The 19,811-nt window shown below is 49.9% G+C and overlaps 2 protein-coding genes across 6 annotated transcripts in view; both read left to right on the top strand.

Moving 5' to 3' along the window:
• Positions 1–18,205, top strand: part of tdrd12 (tudor domain containing 12) — a 23,256-nt gene extending 5,051 nt beyond the window's left edge. The window contains exons 8-38 of one of the 4 annotated variants that reach the window (XM_086209869.1): positions 61–241; positions 732–793; positions 864–937; positions 1,018–1,083; positions 1,159–1,210; positions 1,359–1,438; positions 2,025–2,072; positions 2,248–2,307; positions 2,391–2,453; positions 3,275–3,335; positions 3,448–3,555; positions 6,059–6,244; positions 6,571–6,724; positions 7,007–7,134; positions 7,250–7,441; positions 7,669–7,797; positions 8,201–8,318; positions 8,399–8,538; positions 8,627–8,856; positions 8,992–9,073; positions 9,622–9,806; positions 9,936–10,143; positions 10,522–10,614; positions 10,716–10,885; positions 10,966–11,244; positions 11,603–11,676; positions 11,794–11,872; positions 11,994–12,107; positions 13,230–13,383; positions 13,451–13,511; positions 17,919–18,205. In XM_086209869.1, the coding sequence (XP_086065995.1) occupies positions 61–241; positions 732–793; positions 864–937; positions 1,018–1,083; positions 1,159–1,210; positions 1,359–1,438; positions 2,025–2,072; positions 2,248–2,307; positions 2,391–2,453; positions 3,275–3,335; positions 3,448–3,555; positions 6,059–6,244; positions 6,571–6,724; positions 7,007–7,134; positions 7,250–7,441; positions 7,669–7,797; positions 8,201–8,318; positions 8,399–8,538; positions 8,627–8,856; positions 8,992–9,073; positions 9,622–9,806; positions 9,936–10,143; positions 10,522–10,614; positions 10,716–10,885; positions 10,966–11,244; positions 11,603–11,676; positions 11,794–11,872; positions 11,994–12,107; positions 13,230–13,383; positions 13,451–13,511; positions 17,919–18,070 (3,783 nt within the window). In that variant the 3' untranslated portion in view covers positions 18,071–18,205. Of the gene's footprint in view, positions 1–60; positions 242–731; positions 794–863; positions 938–1,017; positions 1,084–1,158; positions 1,211–1,358; positions 1,439–2,024; positions 2,073–2,247; positions 2,308–2,390; positions 2,454–3,274; positions 3,336–3,447; positions 3,556–6,058; positions 6,245–6,570; positions 6,725–7,006; positions 7,135–7,249; positions 7,442–7,668; positions 7,798–8,200; positions 8,319–8,398; positions 8,539–8,626; positions 8,857–8,988; positions 9,074–9,621; positions 9,807–9,935; positions 10,144–10,521; positions 10,615–10,715; positions 10,886–10,965; positions 11,245–11,602; positions 11,677–11,793; positions 11,873–11,993; positions 12,108–13,229; positions 13,384–13,450; positions 13,512–14,123; positions 15,589–17,918 lie in introns of those variants that run through there. The other 3 variants (XM_086209868.1, XM_086209871.1, XM_086209870.1) reach the window with 3 other exon arrangements.
• ankrd27 (ankyrin repeat domain 27 (VPS9 domain)) overlaps positions 18,096–19,811 on the top strand; it is an 18,561-nt gene continuing 16,845 nt past the window's right edge. For both annotated transcript variants that reach the window (XR_015117293.1, XM_086209872.1), the window contains exon 1: positions 18,096–18,277. Coding sequence is in view for 1 of the 2 variants with exons in the window: in XM_086209872.1 (XP_086065998.1) it covers positions 18,221–18,277 (57 nt within the window). In the remaining variant the exon portion in view is untranslated. The remainder of the gene's footprint in view (positions 18,278–19,811) is intronic.

The following is a 19,811-nucleotide window of genomic DNA, read 5'->3' as shown; positions in this document are numbered from 1 at the left end:
TTACTGGTGAAAGTGTGAAGGAGCCCTGTTGATGGTGGCTGTTGCCTCTGGGCGGTTCAGGTCTGTGTGAACGATGAGCTGGTGGCCAAGAAGTTTGCTCACTACAGCAGAAAGTCAGCGGATGGTGGCGGCGTGCTGGACGAGGTGGATCGATCCCCGCTCATGTTGTCGTCCAGCATCCTAACCCAGATTGTCTCCACCCCCTCAAATGAGCCAGCAGCACAAACCCCGCCCCCTCCAGGTAAGATATGACCTGGCAAAAAGATATCACAGATTTTATGGCAAGATTTCTTTCTATAACCATATGTTGATTTCCTGTTTCAAGTCACTAAACTCTGTAACCACACAAATTTTCCTTATTTTAAGAAAATAGCTTTAAAACAGGGTCACAGAGAGTTTAGCCCACAGAAACATTTGTTTTGGTATTTTTCAGAGGGACATGATTGATAGCCGTCATATCCTAGCACGTTTGTATGAGCTTTACTGCCGTTAACCAAGTAACGACCAACACTGCTGTCCACCGTACCATTAGAACCACAGCTCGCACACACACACGCACAGATAGAATGTGCATTGCAGGTGGATATGGAGTCCGACTGTCTCCTGAGGCCGGGTTTGGGTTGCTTGGTCGTCTGGATCAGTGGATGTCAATGCTTTCATGAGCTTGAACTACACATGAACTGAAATCACTTCCAGACTGGCGTTCTCATGAACTCTGGTTTCACCCCCAGTGACATCACAGAACATGGTTGGAGTCAATTTGCCAGCAGGACAGTCTCCTCCCCCTCCTCAGGTAGCCCCTCGCTGTATGTGTCATCGCCCCGCTACAATGCACGCATGCTCATCCTTCTCTGCTGCTTCAGAGCCAAGAGGTCGCTGTAGAAACACGGTCTCCACACAGCCAAATGAAGGATGACTTGGACGCCGCTGCGGAGAGGTAAAGGCCGTTCACAGAACTGAGGCTGAAAGACGGTGAGTACCTCAGTGTCAGTCTCACAGCTGGACGTGTCATTTCAGCGACTCATCAGAGGACACCGACTCTTCTCTGGCAGCGGCTCTGACAAAGAACCTCAGTCTGTTCAGGTGCGAGCTCTTCTGCTGTCACTCTGCTCTGACCTGACAGGTTGATAGTGACGGGTCGCTTCATGTCCCACACAGGTTCCTGAGGTTCCTGAATCCTGCCAGTAGCTACCAGCAAGTGGCGCCCAGTGTGAGTTGATTTCTTTTAACTTGCCATTTCTTGACATGTTGTTTTTTTCAATCTCCAGAGGTTTAACTTCCTCTCGCACCAAATACCTGCACTGGCAGACGCAGCCGCCAGCTTTCAAATATAGAAGCCAAGTCTGTTCTTCTTCCAGACCAGTGAGCTGGAGAAGCTGAGCGACTGTCCACCTGAAGAAAGCCCTGGAGCCTCCAGCGGCTGCACAGAACCGGGCGTGTAAGTGACCAACATCCTCATCACCAGCAATTGAGTGTAGGAGTGTAAGCCCCGCCCCTTCATTTTATGACATATAAAACTTTAATCTGGCTAAGAAGAGGAACTTTTCTGACCTGAAACAGTTACGTCACCTGATCACCTGAACCAAGAAGTTTTGTGTGGAATGACTAAAAAGTGACATAGAATGAAGCTCTAACGTGCGGTTCCGATTGAATCACCGCTGTGGGGCCAACAGGGCTGATGGCATCGGTCGAACACCAGCCAAACCGAATGTTAGCAGTGGAGGGGAAGTGTTGGCAGAGCTCTGTCTTTAAATATGACGCTGTTGGTGTCACGAGGGTTGTGACTAACATTGGGGATGGAAGAGCAACTTCAAATGAGGGGACGTTGTACTGTTGGAATCAGACACGTAGCCGGAACCACGACTCTCACGGCAGCAGAACCAAATGTGGGTCTCAGCTGATGCTGCAGAGGAGAGAAGGTCTCTGTCTTCCAGTCTGGATCGGGAGATGAAGGACTTCTCCCTGAATGTTGGCCAGTAACTGCCAACACCAGAGAGTAAATGTTTCCCCTGTATGTTTTACAGAGTAACTTCAGACGACAGTGAGCTGATGCCGGGGTTACTGGGCCTGAGGTGAGTCAGCTGAATTGTTCCACCACTGCTGTGGTCGGTATCGTGGCGTCGTAGCGAGGAGTTTCCCTCTGTGTTGAAGACGGAATGAAAATGTTGCAGAACCTCACTGACCTTTGACACCAAGACAGCTTCTACTACCTGCAGTGTCTCCTTAACTGATTTGTCTCATTGGCAGTGAAGCTGAGGAACGTCTTGACAGCAGCCATGTTGGATATCCGCTGGCTGAAGAAACGAGGTACGGCGCCAGTAAACCTGAATCTCTGCTGCACCGGGTGAACGCTGAGTTCCTGAGGGGATCGTCTCTGCTCGTTTTCACAGTTCTAGTAGATCAGCGGAGTCGGAGAAGGCGTGTAGGAGTGAGGAGGACTGGGCGTGTTCACGGTGAGCTCACCTCACATTTTAAGAGTCACAATTTCATTGTCTGTGTTTTTTGGAGCAACTGGACTTCATAAATTGGCAAAACTCCAACTGTCAGTGACACCCAGCTGAAGGCGTGTGGCCCTGATGACGGAGGCTGCTCTTCGTGTTGAGCCTCAGTGAGGATCATCAGCTCTCACTGGCTTTCTGGAAACTTGAATTGAGTATCAGCTTTGTGTTGCTGAAGCTTTTGTGTTTGTTGATTCTCAGCTTTCATTGTGTGGTCGTTGTTTTCAAAGAAAACCACCTGCTGTCCAGCAAATGGACCCAGTTAGCAAAAAAAGGAGCATTTAGTCGCTCAAGAAGCAGCGAGAGTTAACAGAGCTGAAAGAGATGGAAATTTGGATGTGGATTCACCAGGTGGAGTCCAAATACATGATGACATTAAGTTCTACATCCTGACTTCAGCTGGGACGGTAGGTCGGCGCTGTTACACAGCTGCTGCCCCCATGTGGCCAAAGTTGAGTTTAGTTACTACACACAGGTATGAATGGAGAGTCTGTCAGTGGTGGACTATGCTGTTGGTCAGGAAGTATGACTGGCAGTCACGTTCGAGCAGCTTTTGTGTCGGTGCTGAGAGCAAAGGAGGAGTTTTGTGCTTCTTAGCTGAAATTGTTGTGCTAATTAGACTGTAAATGATCCCCGTTTCCCCCAGAGTGACGTCAAAGCCAGCGGTTTCTGAGATCTACCATCACTGAACTAGAACATAATGAGTAAACTCGTGTTGCAGGGGCGTAGTTGTGAATGTTCATCAGGGTTGATGATGACTCTTTTGTACGATGAAGGCTTCTGGAGTGGTTGAATCCGGATCCTCTGAATCCTGATGCCGACTCAGCACACGACCTGGTAGGAACTAACGCAAAGTGAACAGCAGCTGATGTAACATGAGCAAACCAAGTGTGTCTCGATCAGTGGACATTTGTCATTGTGACTGTCTCTGTTGTCCTGACCTTCCCAGGCTGTTCCCAGTGATCCCAGGAAGAATGGGGTTCTGGTGCACTCTGCCGTCCCTGTGGAGCCATGCGCCAGCCTGGAGGACGCCCCCATCACCGATAACCTGCGCTGGGTAAACCAGGACATGCTATGAGTTCTGTTTGAGGCCATTTAGACACTGAAATGAGACCAAATTAACAAAGGCAAAAAGATGGAAGCTAACAAGAAGCAGTGAGAGCTGGGGGTGTCACGGTCCTCTGTGGCTTGTTGGCTTCATCACGCGTGTGCGACAAACAACCACAGCATCATGTTAACTGCTGAACATGTGACGTTCGTGAGTGTGACACATTGAGAGACCTCTAAAGCCAGTATTTTTTTAAGTTCTAACTCAGTGTGGGGACAGTTCCAGTCTTTCTGGTCCCTGTCAATCATTCCAGCCCAAACGTGGGTTACATGATCTCAACCTGTTCCTTGAACCTCGTTTTCAGTTGTTGTGCTGAAGTGTTGCTCTGTGACTCTGGCGTCACGTTACACCCCCAGCTAGACAGGGGAATTATGTTCCAAGACAGTTTTTGTTCTTCAGTCACAATTAGAATTGCAAAGACTTCTGGTTTGGTTCCTGGTTTTATTGTTTCTAATGAAGTTCCAGTTTTGCAGACAGAAAATTACAAAAAAAAATAGCTCCAGCACATGTTAAGTTGTTCGAAAACTGTACAAATAAAGATTGTTCACTTTAGAATTCTTATTTGTTCTATCAGAATTGGCTTGCATCATCTGTCAGTGCTTGCTAAGTTTTTGGTGACTTCAAACCAGTGACTCACCATTAAGACCAGGAATTTTATGATAATCACGGAGGCTGTGAGGCTCTGTCGGGGACGCGGTGGGTGAGAAATGTTGGGGCTTAGGTTCAATCTGTGAGCTTAGCTTTGACATTTGGAGGTTTGAAAGGAAGAGGTTCCTCACCAGCTCGGTACGGTCTCACCTGTGTTGGCTGCACCCAGCAGGAACGTCGCTCCAGATTGTTCTTTGGCCTGAGGACACCACCGAGCCCAGTCCAGTCTAGGTGGCGCCTGTCGAACAGCACAGCTGCCATTTGTGCTCTACGATGCTGTCATCTTATTTAGATGAGGGTCTGACCCTTGGTAGTGGGTTCTTTACCATTTTCTGTAATAAAAATTCAGGGAGTAACAAATGGCTGTTATATAATTGTGCTGTTAAACTGCACCTTATTTCTGTAAAAATGTGTAGGTGCTACACACAGCAGGGGAGGGCACTCCCCTGCTAACCAGGTGCTGGCTCGCATCGAGGCTCAGACACGGACAGCGGCACCAACACTTGACAGGCTGATTAAAATGCCTGATTTTGGTGGCACTGCTGCAAAGGCACTGCTGCCAGGGATGGTGTGGTGCGTTCAGTTCTGTCCAGCTAGCAGGTTGGTAGAAGGTGTACACATTCTTAGTAGATACAGTATTTACAAAAAAAAGATGGTGGTGGTTGATTTGGGGGGCTAAGTGACATCGCTGGTGTGTCATCAGTTACAATGACCAGTGCAGTGAGGGTCCATCGAGGTTCTTGACCTGCTCGAGCAGTGGCTCCCAACCTTTTCCAGCTCAGGCCCACTCCAGACGGACGGCTGTCGGTTCACCATCAGTGTCTCGTCTCTCTTTCCTTTCAATGCTCCCTGTTGCTCGCCAGCTCCACCCTCACACTCCAGTTTCAGCCGTCAGCGTCAAACCTAAACAAGTCCAGTGCGATGAGGTCCTACTGCAGAAAGGTCAGGCAGATAGCAACAAATGCTTGTCACAAATACCTGATGGAAAAACAAATTAATGAAAATAAGATTTCAACATTTCAATATCCTTTTGAAGATAGCTGAGTAGTAACATTTAAAACATTATTCTGTATATATTTATTTTTATATAATTACGTTTCCACCCCCGACAAAAATCATACTATTTTGGAAATGATTTGGCGGCTCACTTGCAGTGCGGCGGGCTGCAGCCCGCAGGTTGGGAATCACTGTGCTGGAACGCCGAGGACACAGAGGTCAGAGTGGGTCGCACCCTGCTGGACAATACATGTTATAACACTTTGTAAATCAATGCAAGTACCTTGTAGCGCATCGTGGTCGATAACGTCCAAAATAGGAAATGTTGACACTGGATGTCTGTGTGCGCGCTCACACTCACACCTGCACGCTGACGCGGCTCGGACAGTCAGTGTCAGCCCACCGTGTCATTTTATCACTTCAATTTGTTTGCTTTGCTTTCGTAGAAATGGTGTTCAGGCTGTCGGCTCCATGAAGCTGTTGTCTCGTGGTAGCATGTGAAGTTTTCAGGTGGTCATGAAATAATGAAGCTGATTGTCTTTTGGTACAGAGGTTGTGAGGTAATTATCCTGTTAGCTTGAGTCAGCGGCAGTTAGCTCATCAACGAGTTAGTCAGTGTTTTGTCGTTATGACAAGATAATTAACTTGCTTTAAGGGAATAGCATGAAAAAGTTAATTACTAACTGTGTCCCATGGGAGGCGTATGACTGGTAGATGAAGGTTTCAGGTATGAGTTAGCAAACGTTGGGCAGAGGGGAGGTGGGCGTAGCTGCTCCTCCTCACTCACTGCTGGCTCGTCCGTCTCCAGGTGCTGAAGAGGAAGCACTTCTGCTCTCTGTCTCCGGCTGAATGCCACAGCTGGCCCGCCGTGGCCCGAGGGTGCAACACCCTCATCATCTCGCCCACTGCTGACCAGCCACTCAGCTATCTGGGCCCACTCCTCACCCACATTCTGCTCAACTCCATCTTCGCCTCCCTCACCTCTAGCTCAGGGGTGAGTACCTCAGCGTTCTCCAAGACACATTCCAAAACAATCAGATTCTGCCCTCTACTGAGCAGGTGGGAACTTGATTGGCCACACCCCCTACCGCCACAACCTGTGCACTAATGTCCTGGACGACAGGTTCGTCCCTCCAAATGAACTGTCCTCATCAATCGTTTGAAATTCTCTTTAAAATCAGTGGTGTTAATCATGCAACGAGTGTGCGAGTCTTGTGTTTGTCTGGAGCACATTATTTGTTTCATCATTTGAAGGGTGTTGTGTTCATAGAACGGTGTTCTCAATGCATTTGCTCCCTGGCTTCTTGTGCCCTCATCCAGCCCATAGCAGTGCTGCTGTGTCCAGGCTGGGAGAAAGTCCAGACGGTGTACGACCTGCTGGAGGAGAGCAAGGTCTCACACACCCTCCATCCAACCATCGTGCTGCTGGGTGTCGGCAAAGATGAGGCCAAAGACTTCAAGATCCCCAAAAATTGTGAGCCTGCAAAACCTCCAGATGTTCAAATGTGTCAGTTCTTCATCAGCAGATGAAAGCAGCAGCAACCTCCAGGGCTGCCGGCGCTCACAGAAGTTCAAAAGTAAAGTTTGTTCTGCTGCAGGAAGTGAGCAGCAAAGCGCCAACCCATCATGTCTGTTCGGAAAGTGTAACGTGATCTTAGCAGCTTTCCACCATGTAAAGAATCAGTTCTGTTGACTGAGAATGGACGGAGAATTGCTGTGTTCATGTGATTTATTTTTGATTCGCATGTTTCTGCAGGTCTGCTGTTGGTGACCACTCCCTTCAGTCTGGTGCGTCTGCTGTCCTGCCACTGCTTCCTGTTCCTGCGCCTGTACCACTTGGTTCTGGATGAGGCTGACCAGCTCTTCACACTCGCTCCAGAGCAGGTGACATCATCATTCACACATTTGCAGCTGCTGATGGGAAGAAGAGTCAACGACCTGCTCGAACACCAGATAAACGAAAGGAACATGTCAGTGAAGCACGATGTTCTCTTGCTAGATGGCGACCATCTTGCAACATTTCCAGAGGGTCACCTCAGGTGAGGAGAAGGCCTCCTGTCCGCAGCAGCTGGTTGCTGTGGCAAAGCGATGGACCAGTCACATGGAGGGTTTGTTAGCCAATCACATGCCTTACCCCTGCATCATCATGACAGCCCCCGAGGAGGCAGCCCTCTATGGCAACGTACAGCAGGTCAGTCTCCTCCCAACCTTCCCTGAGTAGAGCGTTACTCACTTAAACGTCTGTTTTACTTTGTATTAAAGAAGCAAAAAGTTAAATAGCTTATGACTAGGATACTAATATTTAGTCTGGAAATGATGAACAAACACCAGAGAGGGCCTTCCTGATTCCAAATGAAAAGACGGAAGTGTGTGTGTAACTGCAGCAGGATGTCTAAAGCCTGATGCCTGATGTTTCAGATCATCCTCATGACTCTGGAGAGCAGCAAGATCTCAGTGCTGATGGGGGCGTTAGATGTCCACCCTGGCGTTGGCCAGAAGACTCTGATCGTCACCAACTCAGCTCAGGAGGTGGAGGACGTGTTCAAGGTGAAGCCATGTCGAAGGACGTAGTGGCATCTTACTCTTTCAACACAACACATCTTGAAGAAGCTTCTTGGATGAGAGGCGAAACGTCTTCACTTACAAGAGGTTGAGTCCAGCTGCCTGGTTGGATCATTTTTTGAGAATTCCGATGACCTGGATAACTGAGAGTATTCACAAGTACAACACATCTTGAAGCATCGCTGAATTTAAACACCTCTTCAAACCATGTTCAGGTTCAACGTGCTGCAATAGGAAAGTGTCAGTTTGTCTGGGAGTGACGTCCCTTTGCAGCATCTAGCGCTGAGACTGAAGCAGCAACAGGACGGGGAGCTCTGACCGGCAGGAGTCCGTCTGTTCACTGGGGACGAGACTGTTGAGTCTTAGCTGTGTGTTGTTTCATCGCCAGGCTGTGAGCAACAAGTCCGCGTTCTGCCTCAAGACCCACGAGGGTTTAGCACACCAGTTTGACTATATCGTCCAGCAGTGGAGGAAAGACATCGGCCCTGGCACTCAGGTCATTCTGGGTAAGTAGATTTGGTTAACTTATCATATCATCATGTCTGTGGTTAGAATCTCTTCTCACACCGCTGGCCGTGTCGTCCAGTGACGACCAACGAGTGTCTGAGGTGTCTGGGCATCCGAGACGCAACTTGCGTCGTCCACTTCGGCTTCCCCAGCTCCCCCAAACTGTTCGGCAGCCGACTCTTCAGCATGTCTGAGAACTTCCGAAACCTCTCAGACCGAGTGAGTTCACCAGCTTGACAGCAGGTCGTCTCGCTGCATCGCCTCAGGATTCAGGTCCTGTTTATCACCCCTCTGTTTCTCTCCTGAGGTTTTTACCCTGGAGCCGATAACCAGTTGCCCTCACGTTGTCAAGTCGTTGCTGTTAATCTCAGAGAAGAATGGCCGTCATGTGACCGGTCTTCTGCGCTACCTCAGACGAACGAACGCCCTGCTGCCGCCAGAGCTACTGTCCTTCAGCCAGGGCATCTATGTGGCCCGGGAGGAACGGAAGACCAGCAGGCCCCTCTGCAGCTACCTGAAGTGCTTCGGTGTCTGCAGGTGAATCTGGACAGTCTACACTCACACTTGTTCATTACAGAGTTAAAATCAAGCCAGTGACATATATGTGCTATGCAGTGATGCGTGTGTGTGTGTGTGTGTGTGTGTGTGTGTGTGTGTGTGTTGTCTCAGCAGAGAAGACAGTGTGTGTCCAGACCGTCACACACTCATGCCCCAGCTGGATCAGTCCAGTCTCCCTGCATCTGGAGTCGTAGAGGTGAGACGGTCACATCTCAGTCTGAACACGTCACATAACCCTGATACTGATGTTTGCTCGTCGACATGTCAGAGGCGTCAACTGACGACTCATTAGGCTTCACGAACCTGGACCAGCGCTGGGCTGGGAAATGTGCCGTAGCAGGTCTGTCCTCGGAATGAGACCCATGTCTGTATCACATGACCTGAATAAGTAAAGGTTGATTTACAAAAAAGAAGTAGACATTTTTATGCTCATACTACTGAACATTTCACAAAAGCCAAAGGTGGAGGCGCGGGGGGAACAGTATGCAGTGGAGGGGTGCATTCAAAGTATTAGAATATGCAACGAAGGGGGCTTGAGCTTGAGCTTGAGCCTCTTCAGGATCTGGGATGTGGGGAGCCTGAAGGCCCCGGAGAGGAAGACGAGTTAGTAACACATAAGAGTATGGATCTGTCCCTTTTCTAATTTTTTGTCTCTGAATGTGAAAACAATGACGTGTTTATAAAACTAGCATCAGTGACCTTGTGACTGGAGCTTAACCGGATCTGTGTTCTGTTGGTGCTCAGGTTCTGCCGCTCTACATTAAGACCGCCTCAGTCTTCCACGGTCGTATCATCAGGAAGGACGATGGCAGGTTTGAACACATGGCGTCAGAGATGGCGTCTTACTACGTGGAGAAGAGACCTGCAGCTCAGGAGCTGCTGGAGGGAGGCTTGTACGCTGTGCAGGACGACAGCGGCGGCGTCCACAGGTCTGACGGGGTTCATGTGGCCTTCGTTTCTGCTAATGCTTCTCAGTGTTGTTACAGACAAGTCCTTGACTGATGCACCCAGACCTCACTAGAGTGTCTCTGGTGATCAGAACTCCATTTTTCTGGCAGGGTGAAGGTCCTGTCTGTCCCAGATCGAGGCAGCAAGCTGTTTTTCAGTGTTTTGGCTCATTTTATTGATGTGGGGAAGGAAGAGGAAGTCAAGTCCCATCAGATCCTCCAGCTGCCCGAGAGGTTCCACTCGTTGGCTGGCCAGGCCGTAGAGATCATCGTCTGCAGGGTGAAACCAGTCGACGCAGAGATTGACTGGCACCCCAAGGTTTCCTGTCCACACACACACGCACACTATCAGCACATATCCACCAGAGATTCGCGCCAGCTGGAGTCTTTAAAATCCCATTGGTAGCGTATTAATACTACGTTATAATAATACGTTATATTAACAACGTGAGTGTTTAAAATTCAAATGTAGTCACATTAACAAAAATGAGCAATTTAGTTTGCATTGTTTCATTCAAAATGTATTTGAAAACTGAAGAGGAACAACTGTTTAACATAACTGATGAAGCTCGAACTGAAGGACAACTTCATGGAGCACAACATGGCGTCGTGTCAGTGTGTCAGCGTCCTGCTGCCCTGTCATCTCTTCTGAAGCCGCCATGTGGCGTTCATTGACCAAATGCTGGTGGACCTGCAGGTCACCAGAGCCGTCAGCCAGAAGATCCAGGGTCTGCAGCACAGAGCGCGAGCCGTTCTCAGTGTAGGAAACACTGTCTTTGTGGACACGATGGTAGGTGGTCCCTCCGATCCTGGAGCATCCGGCTCAGCTCATCTGGCGTGAGCTCTCTGATGCCGGCCCCCCAGTTAACGTGACTGTGATGTGTGTTTGAGGTGCGGGTGACGCAGGTGCCGGGTATGAAAACCCTCATCAATGAATACAACGTGCAGTCGCTGATATTGAGCACAGGGAAGGGAGAAGCCAACCAGGAGCATCTGGAGCTGCTGAGGGCGCTGCACCAGGACGGTGTGGCCACTTACGGGAAGGACGGCAACACCGCAGGGTCAGGACACATTCAGCTGATTGAAGGTGGTGTAGTGACGCCCCCCCATGGTTTACCTCACACTCAGCTGTTGATTGCAGGGTGGAGGATGGGGGAGTGTCTCTGGATGCGAGGATCAAAGTCCAGGAGGAAGTTCTGGCTGAAGCCTGCAGAGCAGCTGAGGTCAAGAAGCTCGCTTCCCCGGACCCCCCTCACCTCACAGTCCCAGAGCCAGTTAGTCCGGGATCTTTGAGAAAGACCTCCCTCATCCCAGCTCCAGCAGTATCCCCGGAGTGCCTCCTGGTCTCAGTTCCTGATCCAGGATCCCTTTTGGATACCGAGGCTGAAGATGAGGAGAGAAACCCGGGGACTGAAGGGAGGTTGGTATCTTCAGAGGAAGCTCAACAACCACCAGCAGACATCACTCACATTTCAGCCTTCGCCTCATCTTTCATGTTGTAGTTTTTCAAGACCCTCCAGACACCACAACAGCTAGAAGAAGTTGTTGATGTTTACAAGGATCCTTTTTCCTCATTGACAAACCCCGAAGCCAAAAATCCCTCCAACAGTTTCCTAAGTTTTACTGTCGGACACAAGATGTTTCCTCCTTCGCTGTCGGGCGCATTGACGCCATCTGAAAACATGTCGAACTTTCCATTTTTGACAGATAAAGTGGTGAGTGGTGGTGTTGGTGTGATTGGAGAACTAAAGCAACACTTTTCTGATTTTGATTGACAGCTGCAGAGATGAGGGGGGACGGCAGGAAGCTCCTCTCCACTGCCTCAGACAGGATACAAACCGTCCAAAGCCGTGTAAGTCAGAACGTGTGCAGTTTGAGATGTGGATGAGCGATGTAGATGCGTACTCTCTCCTCTGATGACGCACAGTGATGTGTGTCATGGTACATGAGAATAAATGTGTGTGTTTAGGTGTTCCTGTGTGTAATGGTCCGGTCAAGAGTCAGCAGCCAATCAGCAGTCGTGACGGTGGTGACGAGTCCACCAGCAGGTAAGAAAGCCTCTCGTCCTCTGCACGGCCGTCTTCACAGGTCTCACCACAGTTGACTTTCCTTTTCGCTCCTAAAGATCAAAGCCCAGCTGAGCGGTGAAGGTTTCTCTGGTTGTTTCAGCTTCCACCCGCAGGTCCACTGGTACCAGACGTCTGACTCGGTGACTGTGACGGTGAAGCTGGTGAACCCGGAGAGTCAGCGCTGTGACTTCCACCCTGACAGAGTCGTTTACAGGTCTGTCAGGACCAGAGTGCCAATGATCCTTCACATCCCATCCAACATTCAGTGGAGCTTTTGCTCCAGAGCTTTTTACACTGGTGGGAGTGGCTACATGTTTAGCACGGCGAGCTTTGCCTCCATTAAACCAGGATGAAGAATGGGAACTGCTGTGGTTAAACCGTGTATTTACAAGTGCTGCAAGTTCTCCTGTTCAAGTTCACGGGGGTTAAGTCAGACGTTAGAGGGCTCCAGGGCTTTGGTTCTCGTCCCCTGGCCCCTCAATCGTGTTTCCTTCATACTTGGCAGTGAAACTTCTTTTGCCTGATGAAGCCCCGCCTTCGCACTAACAGGTCAGTCAACCTGAGTTCTGAGTTCAGTTGGAGTTGATGGAGTCAAATGAAGCAACACATTACTCACTTCCTGTCGCTGAGAACGTTCTGCTGCTTGTGCGGGCGGTGACTGCAAGTACCAGCATGCATTGCACCTGCAGCTGTCACCAACAAGTCACCTTGACTACATATCATGCCTTTCTTTGATTAAATATTTCATAATAATGATTGTTACTAATTTCACATGGAAAAATAAAACATTTTGAAGTGTTGTAGTGACGTGCCGGCTGTGGCGCTGTTGTGAGGTGCAGTTCAGGTTCTCTCTGAGCAGTGAGTGCTTCAAACCAGCAGGGGGCAGCATGTGACCCAAAGCTCAGGCCTCGGCCCCTTTTCTTAACCAGGAAATGCTGGGTAGACGCATCTGTGAACGTTCACACGTCTGACCGCCTCCAGAGAGGGAGTGTCGCCTCATGAAGATGGTAGCAAAAGTAAATTCATGAGCAGATTGAAGTTTTTGTTGTTTTTGTTTATATATACATTCTATATAGTGAATGACAAACAAACATGCACACGGGCTCACTGGTGGGCTGTCAGCAGGAGCGTAGACCAGGATGAAGCTCCACCTCAAGATGAAGCTCCACCTCAAGATGAAGCTCCACCTCAAGATGAAGCTCCACCTCAAGATGAAGCTCCACCTCAAGATGAAGCTCCTAATTTAGGAGGAAGGAAACTGCATTGAAGGCCGTGACAGGAACAGCCGCTTCCTCTGAGTGACCACATCCTCTCTCTCTCTGTTGACTGTGTTCAGTGGGCGAGTGAACGGTCGGACCTTCAGAGCTCAGCTCGATCTTCAGGCAAACATCACAGCTGACCGCTGCTCCTGGGAAATGAAGTCCAATGAGCCAGTCCTTAAACTGGTCAAAGAAAACCGGGGATACTGGGAGAAACTGGTCAGGAACAAGGTACTGGTGACTGCTGTGTATCCTAGATCCTTTCAGAGTTGATGTTGACACTGTTTTCTCTCTGCAGAATATTTTTGTGAGTTATGACATGGAGCACTTGGAAGAGGATGAAGACGGAGCACAAAACGGTGAGCCGCAGACGAGCAGAGGCCGGGGGAACTTGGAGTTTCTGGCTTCTGTATCGTACTGGGAAACATTTGATTTCAGTGTTAGGAAGTGCGCATGGTGTCCCTGTCGAGAGACGGAGAGACAAAGCCCTTCATCTGCTGCCAGAGGCTCGTTACCATGGCAACCAGAAAGAACTACCAGAAAGCGTTTTAGAGTCACCAGAGGGCGCAGCGGTGCAGAGTGCTGCTGCTAGCTGGCTAGCTGATGTCAGCTCTGTGGCGCTCAGGGTGAGCGCAGGCGTCAGGACAGTTGGGCTGATGGCGCGTCTGGGATTATCAGCCCTCCACTTCCAAACAACTCCATCATCTTCAACTGAGACAAGCTAACACTTCCCACCCTCGACCATTCGTCGTGCTAAGCTAACTAGCATGGGTCTCAGCTCCATAGTCCAGCTCATAGGAGAGAAGGGTGTGGGGACGGTGAGGGAGTCCCCCTAAACTTGTAGTTTTGAGTATCTGTTCACAATGCAGGCCAGCGACTGGGACGGAACACGGCGGGTGTCTTTTCATCTGGACGCCAGCTGTCGTTGCTGGTCATGTGAGGCTTTGTCACCTGACCCGTTTGTTCTGCAGGTCTGTGGTTTGTGGAGAACACCGGAGAGGAGCACTGGTACGTGAGCTCTGAGAGCGGCAGCGAGAGCGACTGAAGCGCCAGCACCTCGACGCCGATGCTCTGATGAACTGAATCTGCTGGAATTGAAGGGTCACAAAAATACAACCTTTTGTCAAGTTGACCTTTGACCTGCTTTTGGTCGATGTTGCGATTATCAGGTTGGGTGTCTGGCTCGTAAGGAAAACTGGGAAACTAGGAAATGCCACTTGTGAGGGACCCCAGTATCTAGGGCTGCACAAGCTAGACAACAGGAGCTGTGATTATTTTGACGAATGGTTCGGTTTGTGAGGATGCAGGCAACATAAATTATTTTTATTAGGGTTGTCAAGTGATTGAAGAAATCTAAAGTCACGTTTTGTGATTATTAAGTAATCGCATTAATCAACTGTGCCTTGACACGCATGTTAAAGACTTCATTTTGAACAGACTTTGCTGAAAGTGTGAATGAATGAATGGATTGTCGTGCTGCCGCACCAAGTCCAACACACACTGGAAGGAGGAAGGGCGCCGTGTGCCACTGAGCATGCTCAGTGCTCTTCCTGCTCCGTAGGGGCCCGAGAAGCTCAGGAGCCGAGTTTGGCTCATGTTGATGGTTCCTCAGCGTGGGGTCGGGCTCAGCGGCTCCTCTGATTGTTAGTCTTTTGACAAGTTCTGTTCTCCAGTTTGTTCTTCTCAACTTCTCCGTGACTTTGACGGTGGTTTTTTGACGGTGTTGTGATTTTCATTGAAATTGCTGCTGACACATTGTGCTTCTGAATGAAAGTGATTAATTGTGCAGCCCGAGAGGAAAAGTTGAGATGTCGTCAACAACAACTGACCAGTGACGCTGGAACCAGAGTTCCGGCTGGGATTTGACGCGCATCACAACTCTGCTCTCGCTGGCTGACTGAGGTTCCTCCTGATGAGGTTCCTCCTGATGAGGTTCCTCCTGATCCGAAGGCGCTCGGCTGCCTGCAAATCTGAACCAGAACTGGCCTTTGTGGCGAGTGTGTTTAAATACTAGGAATAGAATGTCAGGTTCATCAAGGTTCTCGAAGAACTTAGTTAGTTGACCCACTTGACCTCTGGACTCATGTTCCTCGTTATGTTTTTTTCCCGAGTGGCTCCCTGTCTCAGCGTTCCGTGTTTGGTTCTCCTCCTCACTGAGGTGGGAAAGAAAAATCCTTGAAGTTTGGTTCAGAAATGTTGAGGTTGGAGGTTCCGTGACAGTTGAGGAGATGGAAAGATTGAGGTTCATTGTTTACACGTCAGCTGAAACGTGAACGTCACAGATGGGGTTCCGACTGACTCTGATGCAGACAACCTGCTTGAGAACCTCCACCCCCCAATCCTTGTACTTACATCTTCGCCCACGTATTCCCTTGCCCTCGACCCAGACCCTAAAACAGGGGTGGGCAACCCTGTGCCATGGACAGGTTCTCCTTCCAACCCAACCCTTCAACAGGTGAGTCCACTGATCAACACTCTCCTGTGGCTGAAGGAGTGTCAGTCAGTGGACTCACCTGTTGAAGGGTTGGGTTGGAAGGAGAACCTGTCCATGGCACAGGGTTGCCCACCCCTGCCCTAAATCCTGTAAAGACATGAGAAGCCACCAGAATGTCCTCACTCTGTTGGTTAAATCTGTTTCATGTTCCTCACTATGTAGCAAGTACAACAACACACACACACACACACACACACACACACACACACAGGAGAACTATAAAGTGTGTTGGTGGGAGGAGTCGGTCTGTGTGGACGGTTGTAGTTTGGGGCCGTTATACACAGCAGGAAGTCAGCTGGTTCCTGTGGAGGCTGATCACACCATCTGTCATGTGACCTTGACCCCCCCCCCGTCTCCTTGGCTACTGCAGCCTCCTGTGACTCACTGATGTCAGAGCCATGACTTTAGGAGAAATGATCTGAATTTCAGTTCAATCGTTTGACAAATTAATTTGGGTTTTTTTTAGTTGAGGTGAAGTTAAATGAAGGCAGGTATCAATGTTCCTGATTAGCTGCAGGGCCATTGATCGATTGATTGATTGAAGCACACTGGTTCTGCTCTGCCGAGTGTTTGTGTGAATCCTTGTTGAGCGCCGCATGTTTGGTTTCTTTGTTTTGTCTTCATTTTTTACGGTTTGATCAAAAACGTGGAAATGACGTCACTGAAATGAATGTTGGAGATGAAAGAAGTCGGACCTTGTGATCGGTCCTGTTGACCGGCTTTAATCTGCTTTGAGTCACATGACCCTGAGGCAGACACCACTGTGTCTTGGCTCCCACCTGCACCTCAGACGCACATATGGCGAGGGGGCGGAGCTCCACTGTTAATAAGTTATATGGAGGAGTGAAAGCTTGTGGTTTCTGCCGGTAACCTGGGTGACTCTTCATCACCTCAGCCACAAATTCAACCGTCTTGAGTTCCAGCAGCGACACTCCAACATTGTTGGTCTTGAGTTGGGAAACAGACTGAAGCTGAAACCACAAGAGAAACTCCGTCGCTGTCCTGCTGCTATGGCGACCAAAGATTGTCTGTAAGCTCAAGACGCTTCGCTCTGGTTGGATTTACCTCTAAAGCAGGTTGTTTTTTCTTTTCGTTTAAATGGACGAGCACTTTTCTACCTGAGTGGCGCTCCAAGCGCTTTAGTGTCGTCCCGTTCACTCACTCACTGATGGTGCAAGGCGCCAACCTGCTCGTCAGGAGCAGTTAGGGGTCCAGTATCTTGCTCAAGGACACTTCGACACCGGGGTCGAGGATCGAACCAGCGACCCTTGAGTTGCTGGACGGCCGCTCTGCCCCTGAGCCACGCCGCCAGCAGCTGATAATTACTGATAAATGTTCCGACTCCTCGACTGAAGCCCGCGGGTCTGAAAGGGTCCCTCTTTTGATCAACGTGGTGAATTCCCAGAAGACAGATTTTGATTTTGCGGGCCGAGCTCGCGCCAGAGGATGTTTGCATCAAAATGGAATGTGATGAGAACAAAGAGGCGTCACTGAGCAAGCAGAGGGACTGAGAGAGAGGCCGGCAGGACAAGACTGCTGCTGCGCGTTTGGTTTGGGGTTCTGCATGTTGGTGTGTTCCAAGAGTTTGAAAAGCAGACATTCGAGAGGTGCAGTAGTGAAGCGACAGGGACCACACAAGCGTTTCTGTCCACGGCGACGGTCGGTATGGTAGAGGCCGGTCGTCCTGCTCCTGTCTTCAGCCGTTGTTCACAGCTGGTTTCCAGTTCAGGAAACCAAAATCAGCAGAAATAAAAGAGCCAAGACACTCAGGAATTCCATTTCTCATGTTTTTATTTTACAGTAACAGTGAACTCTGGTGTAGGAGATGCAGGGCAGGAACTTAGCAGGTGGGAACGTGTCCAGGCTGACTGTTGTCACTCTTCCAACTGGCAGTCTGTTACTGACTCACCTTTTTTCAGAGGGGCCAGAAGGTCCAGATGTGACGGATGATGGAACTGGAACACAACTGAGTGGGAGTGCATTTATTTTGTATTCATCCAATAAAACAAGACTTGTTTGAGTTGGTCGGGTTTTCTTAGGGCACCGCACGAGTCACCAGCCAGCAGCATGGCACCCACTTCCTGATAAGAACTAAGATGGATCGTCCTCGATCATGTTAAACATCACGTTCAGGCTTCTGTGTGACCCTGGTGTAGCTCCTTCTAGGCTACCGTTAGCTTAGCACTGCTAACGAGCATCCAGGAGAGGGTTTCATTAGTGAAGATGATCTTGATGAACTGAACCTGGAAGATCATCAACTTCTGTTCCCCAGAGCTGATTTACTGGTTCAATCACCACAATCACATGGAGCGATCCTATTGGCTGCTGGGGGAGGAACCAGGAGATGACCACTTCCTGTTGGGGAGGAGCCAGGAGATGACCACTTCCTGTTGGTGGAGGAACCAGGAGATGACCACTTCCTGAGAGGGATTTTACTGGATGACGTGCAACTGGCTGCTGAGGCCAGAGACCCTCCGGCCGTCAGAGGGGCTCAGAACATCCCGGCTCACAGCTCCCAACTAGGAGACGCCTGAGGGGACCCCTACCATCACACTCCATAACAGCACCACCACAATGACTGACGTCCAGCAAGGAGCCCATATCAGTACCTGTGGTTGTGGCTACCGACTGGTATTCATAACCTTAAGAGCGGCTATTAAATATGATGAATATAATTCTTAAATAGGGCCCTTTTATTTCCACATTTATATTTCGTTCTTGTTTCCATTGCTTGTGTCAAAGTTTAAACCCTCTTCCTCCTTTTGGAACATTTTTGTTCATGTTTTGTTTTTCAAGAGTTTCCTTTAATGTTTGAAATTATTTCCTTCATATTTAACATTTAACTAATTACATCTTTGATAAATTGAGCATGATGCTAACCTGATGGAAGCCACCAGCCGCGCTAAATGAACATGAATGTTAGTTGAGCTTTTAAATTGCTGAGATATGAGCCACTGCAATTTTCTCAAGGCCTGCAGGCACAACTGTTGCAGACGAACTGTCAAACCACACACACGCCCCCCCCCCCCCCACGTGGTGCGATCCTCCCACGGGAACACCGTCATCGACAGGAATGATCTGATATTTCTCTCTCCCTCTATCGTCACCAACACTGCGCGCAGGGACTTGTCCTAAATTGTGAAACCCCTCCTCATGTGTCTGTCAGCTGTTGCAGTACACCGTGCCGGCCGCTGGGGGCAGCACGGACCAGTTCAGACTGAGGACTCCTCAGTGGTTCCGTTGTTTGTTGACTGGGACCTCCTGGCTGACCAGGTTCTTCAAGGGTCAGTAACCGTTCGGTTCTTAACTGTCCTCAGGGCTGCTGTCAGCCTACCGTCACGGCCAGAGGCGCTTCAGCTGCGGATCGGTCGCGTTTTCCTCCGTGAGCCGAGGCAGCCTAGCCGGGACCCCGGCGGCTGTTAGCCAGCGGATGTCTCCTGACAGGCTGCTGCGGGGGCGAGCGATGCCGAGCTGAAGCCCGGCTGACCGGAGGGACTCGCTGGTGACAGGTAAGACGGCTGTCTCGCTACACGGCTGGTTTCCACGCCCTTATTTCCGGTGTGTCGTGCTAACATATAATCGGTTAATATCCCTATTAGCTCTCACCGCGCAGCTAACGCTAGCCATGAGCTGATGATGTTTGTAGCGAGATCAAGCTAATAACAGACTTCCGGTCCCCGGGGCACGTCAACAGCTCGGCTGTGTGAACACACCGGGGCAGCCTCCCCCCACCTGCTGCTAGCTAGCCTGCGGATCCCGAGCCGCAGACCCGCCGAGTCGGTCTGAGGTCACACATTCACGTGATGTTGACATAAAAACCTTTGATGCTCCTCAACGGCCTAATGAGATGACGTCACCAAACACTGTCCTTCCTCAGGCCCCACGAGGTTGGCGTCTTAGAGAAAGCGCTCGCTCATCCCCCCAACATGGGTTTTAAAGGGAATGTTGACCTCCTGTCACAATGGGATGAGCCTCTCAGGTGAACTTTGACCTTTGACCTCTGGTTGGTCCTTGAGTCACTTGCAGCAAAAACACACTTCCTGCTACGATGTCAGCTGGGGGGGGGGGGGCAGACATTCCTGAGACGCTGGTAGCCTCCAGTTGCGTGTGAGGTCACGAGGCCCTGGAGGGTCATGTGATTCATTCCAGTGTTTTATCCCAGCTG

Source organism: Aulostomus chinensis, chromosome 7, assembly GCF_037954235.1.
Source record: "Aulostomus chinensis isolate RoL2024-O1b breed Wild chromosome 7, RoL_Achi_v1.0, whole genome shotgun sequence".
In the NCBI taxonomy this organism is placed as follows: domain Eukaryota; kingdom Metazoa; phylum Chordata; class Actinopteri; order Syngnathiformes; family Aulostomidae; genus Aulostomus; species Aulostomus chinensis.
Note: the sequence above shows the minus strand (reverse complement) of the source record. Positions and strands in the feature narration are given on the sequence as shown.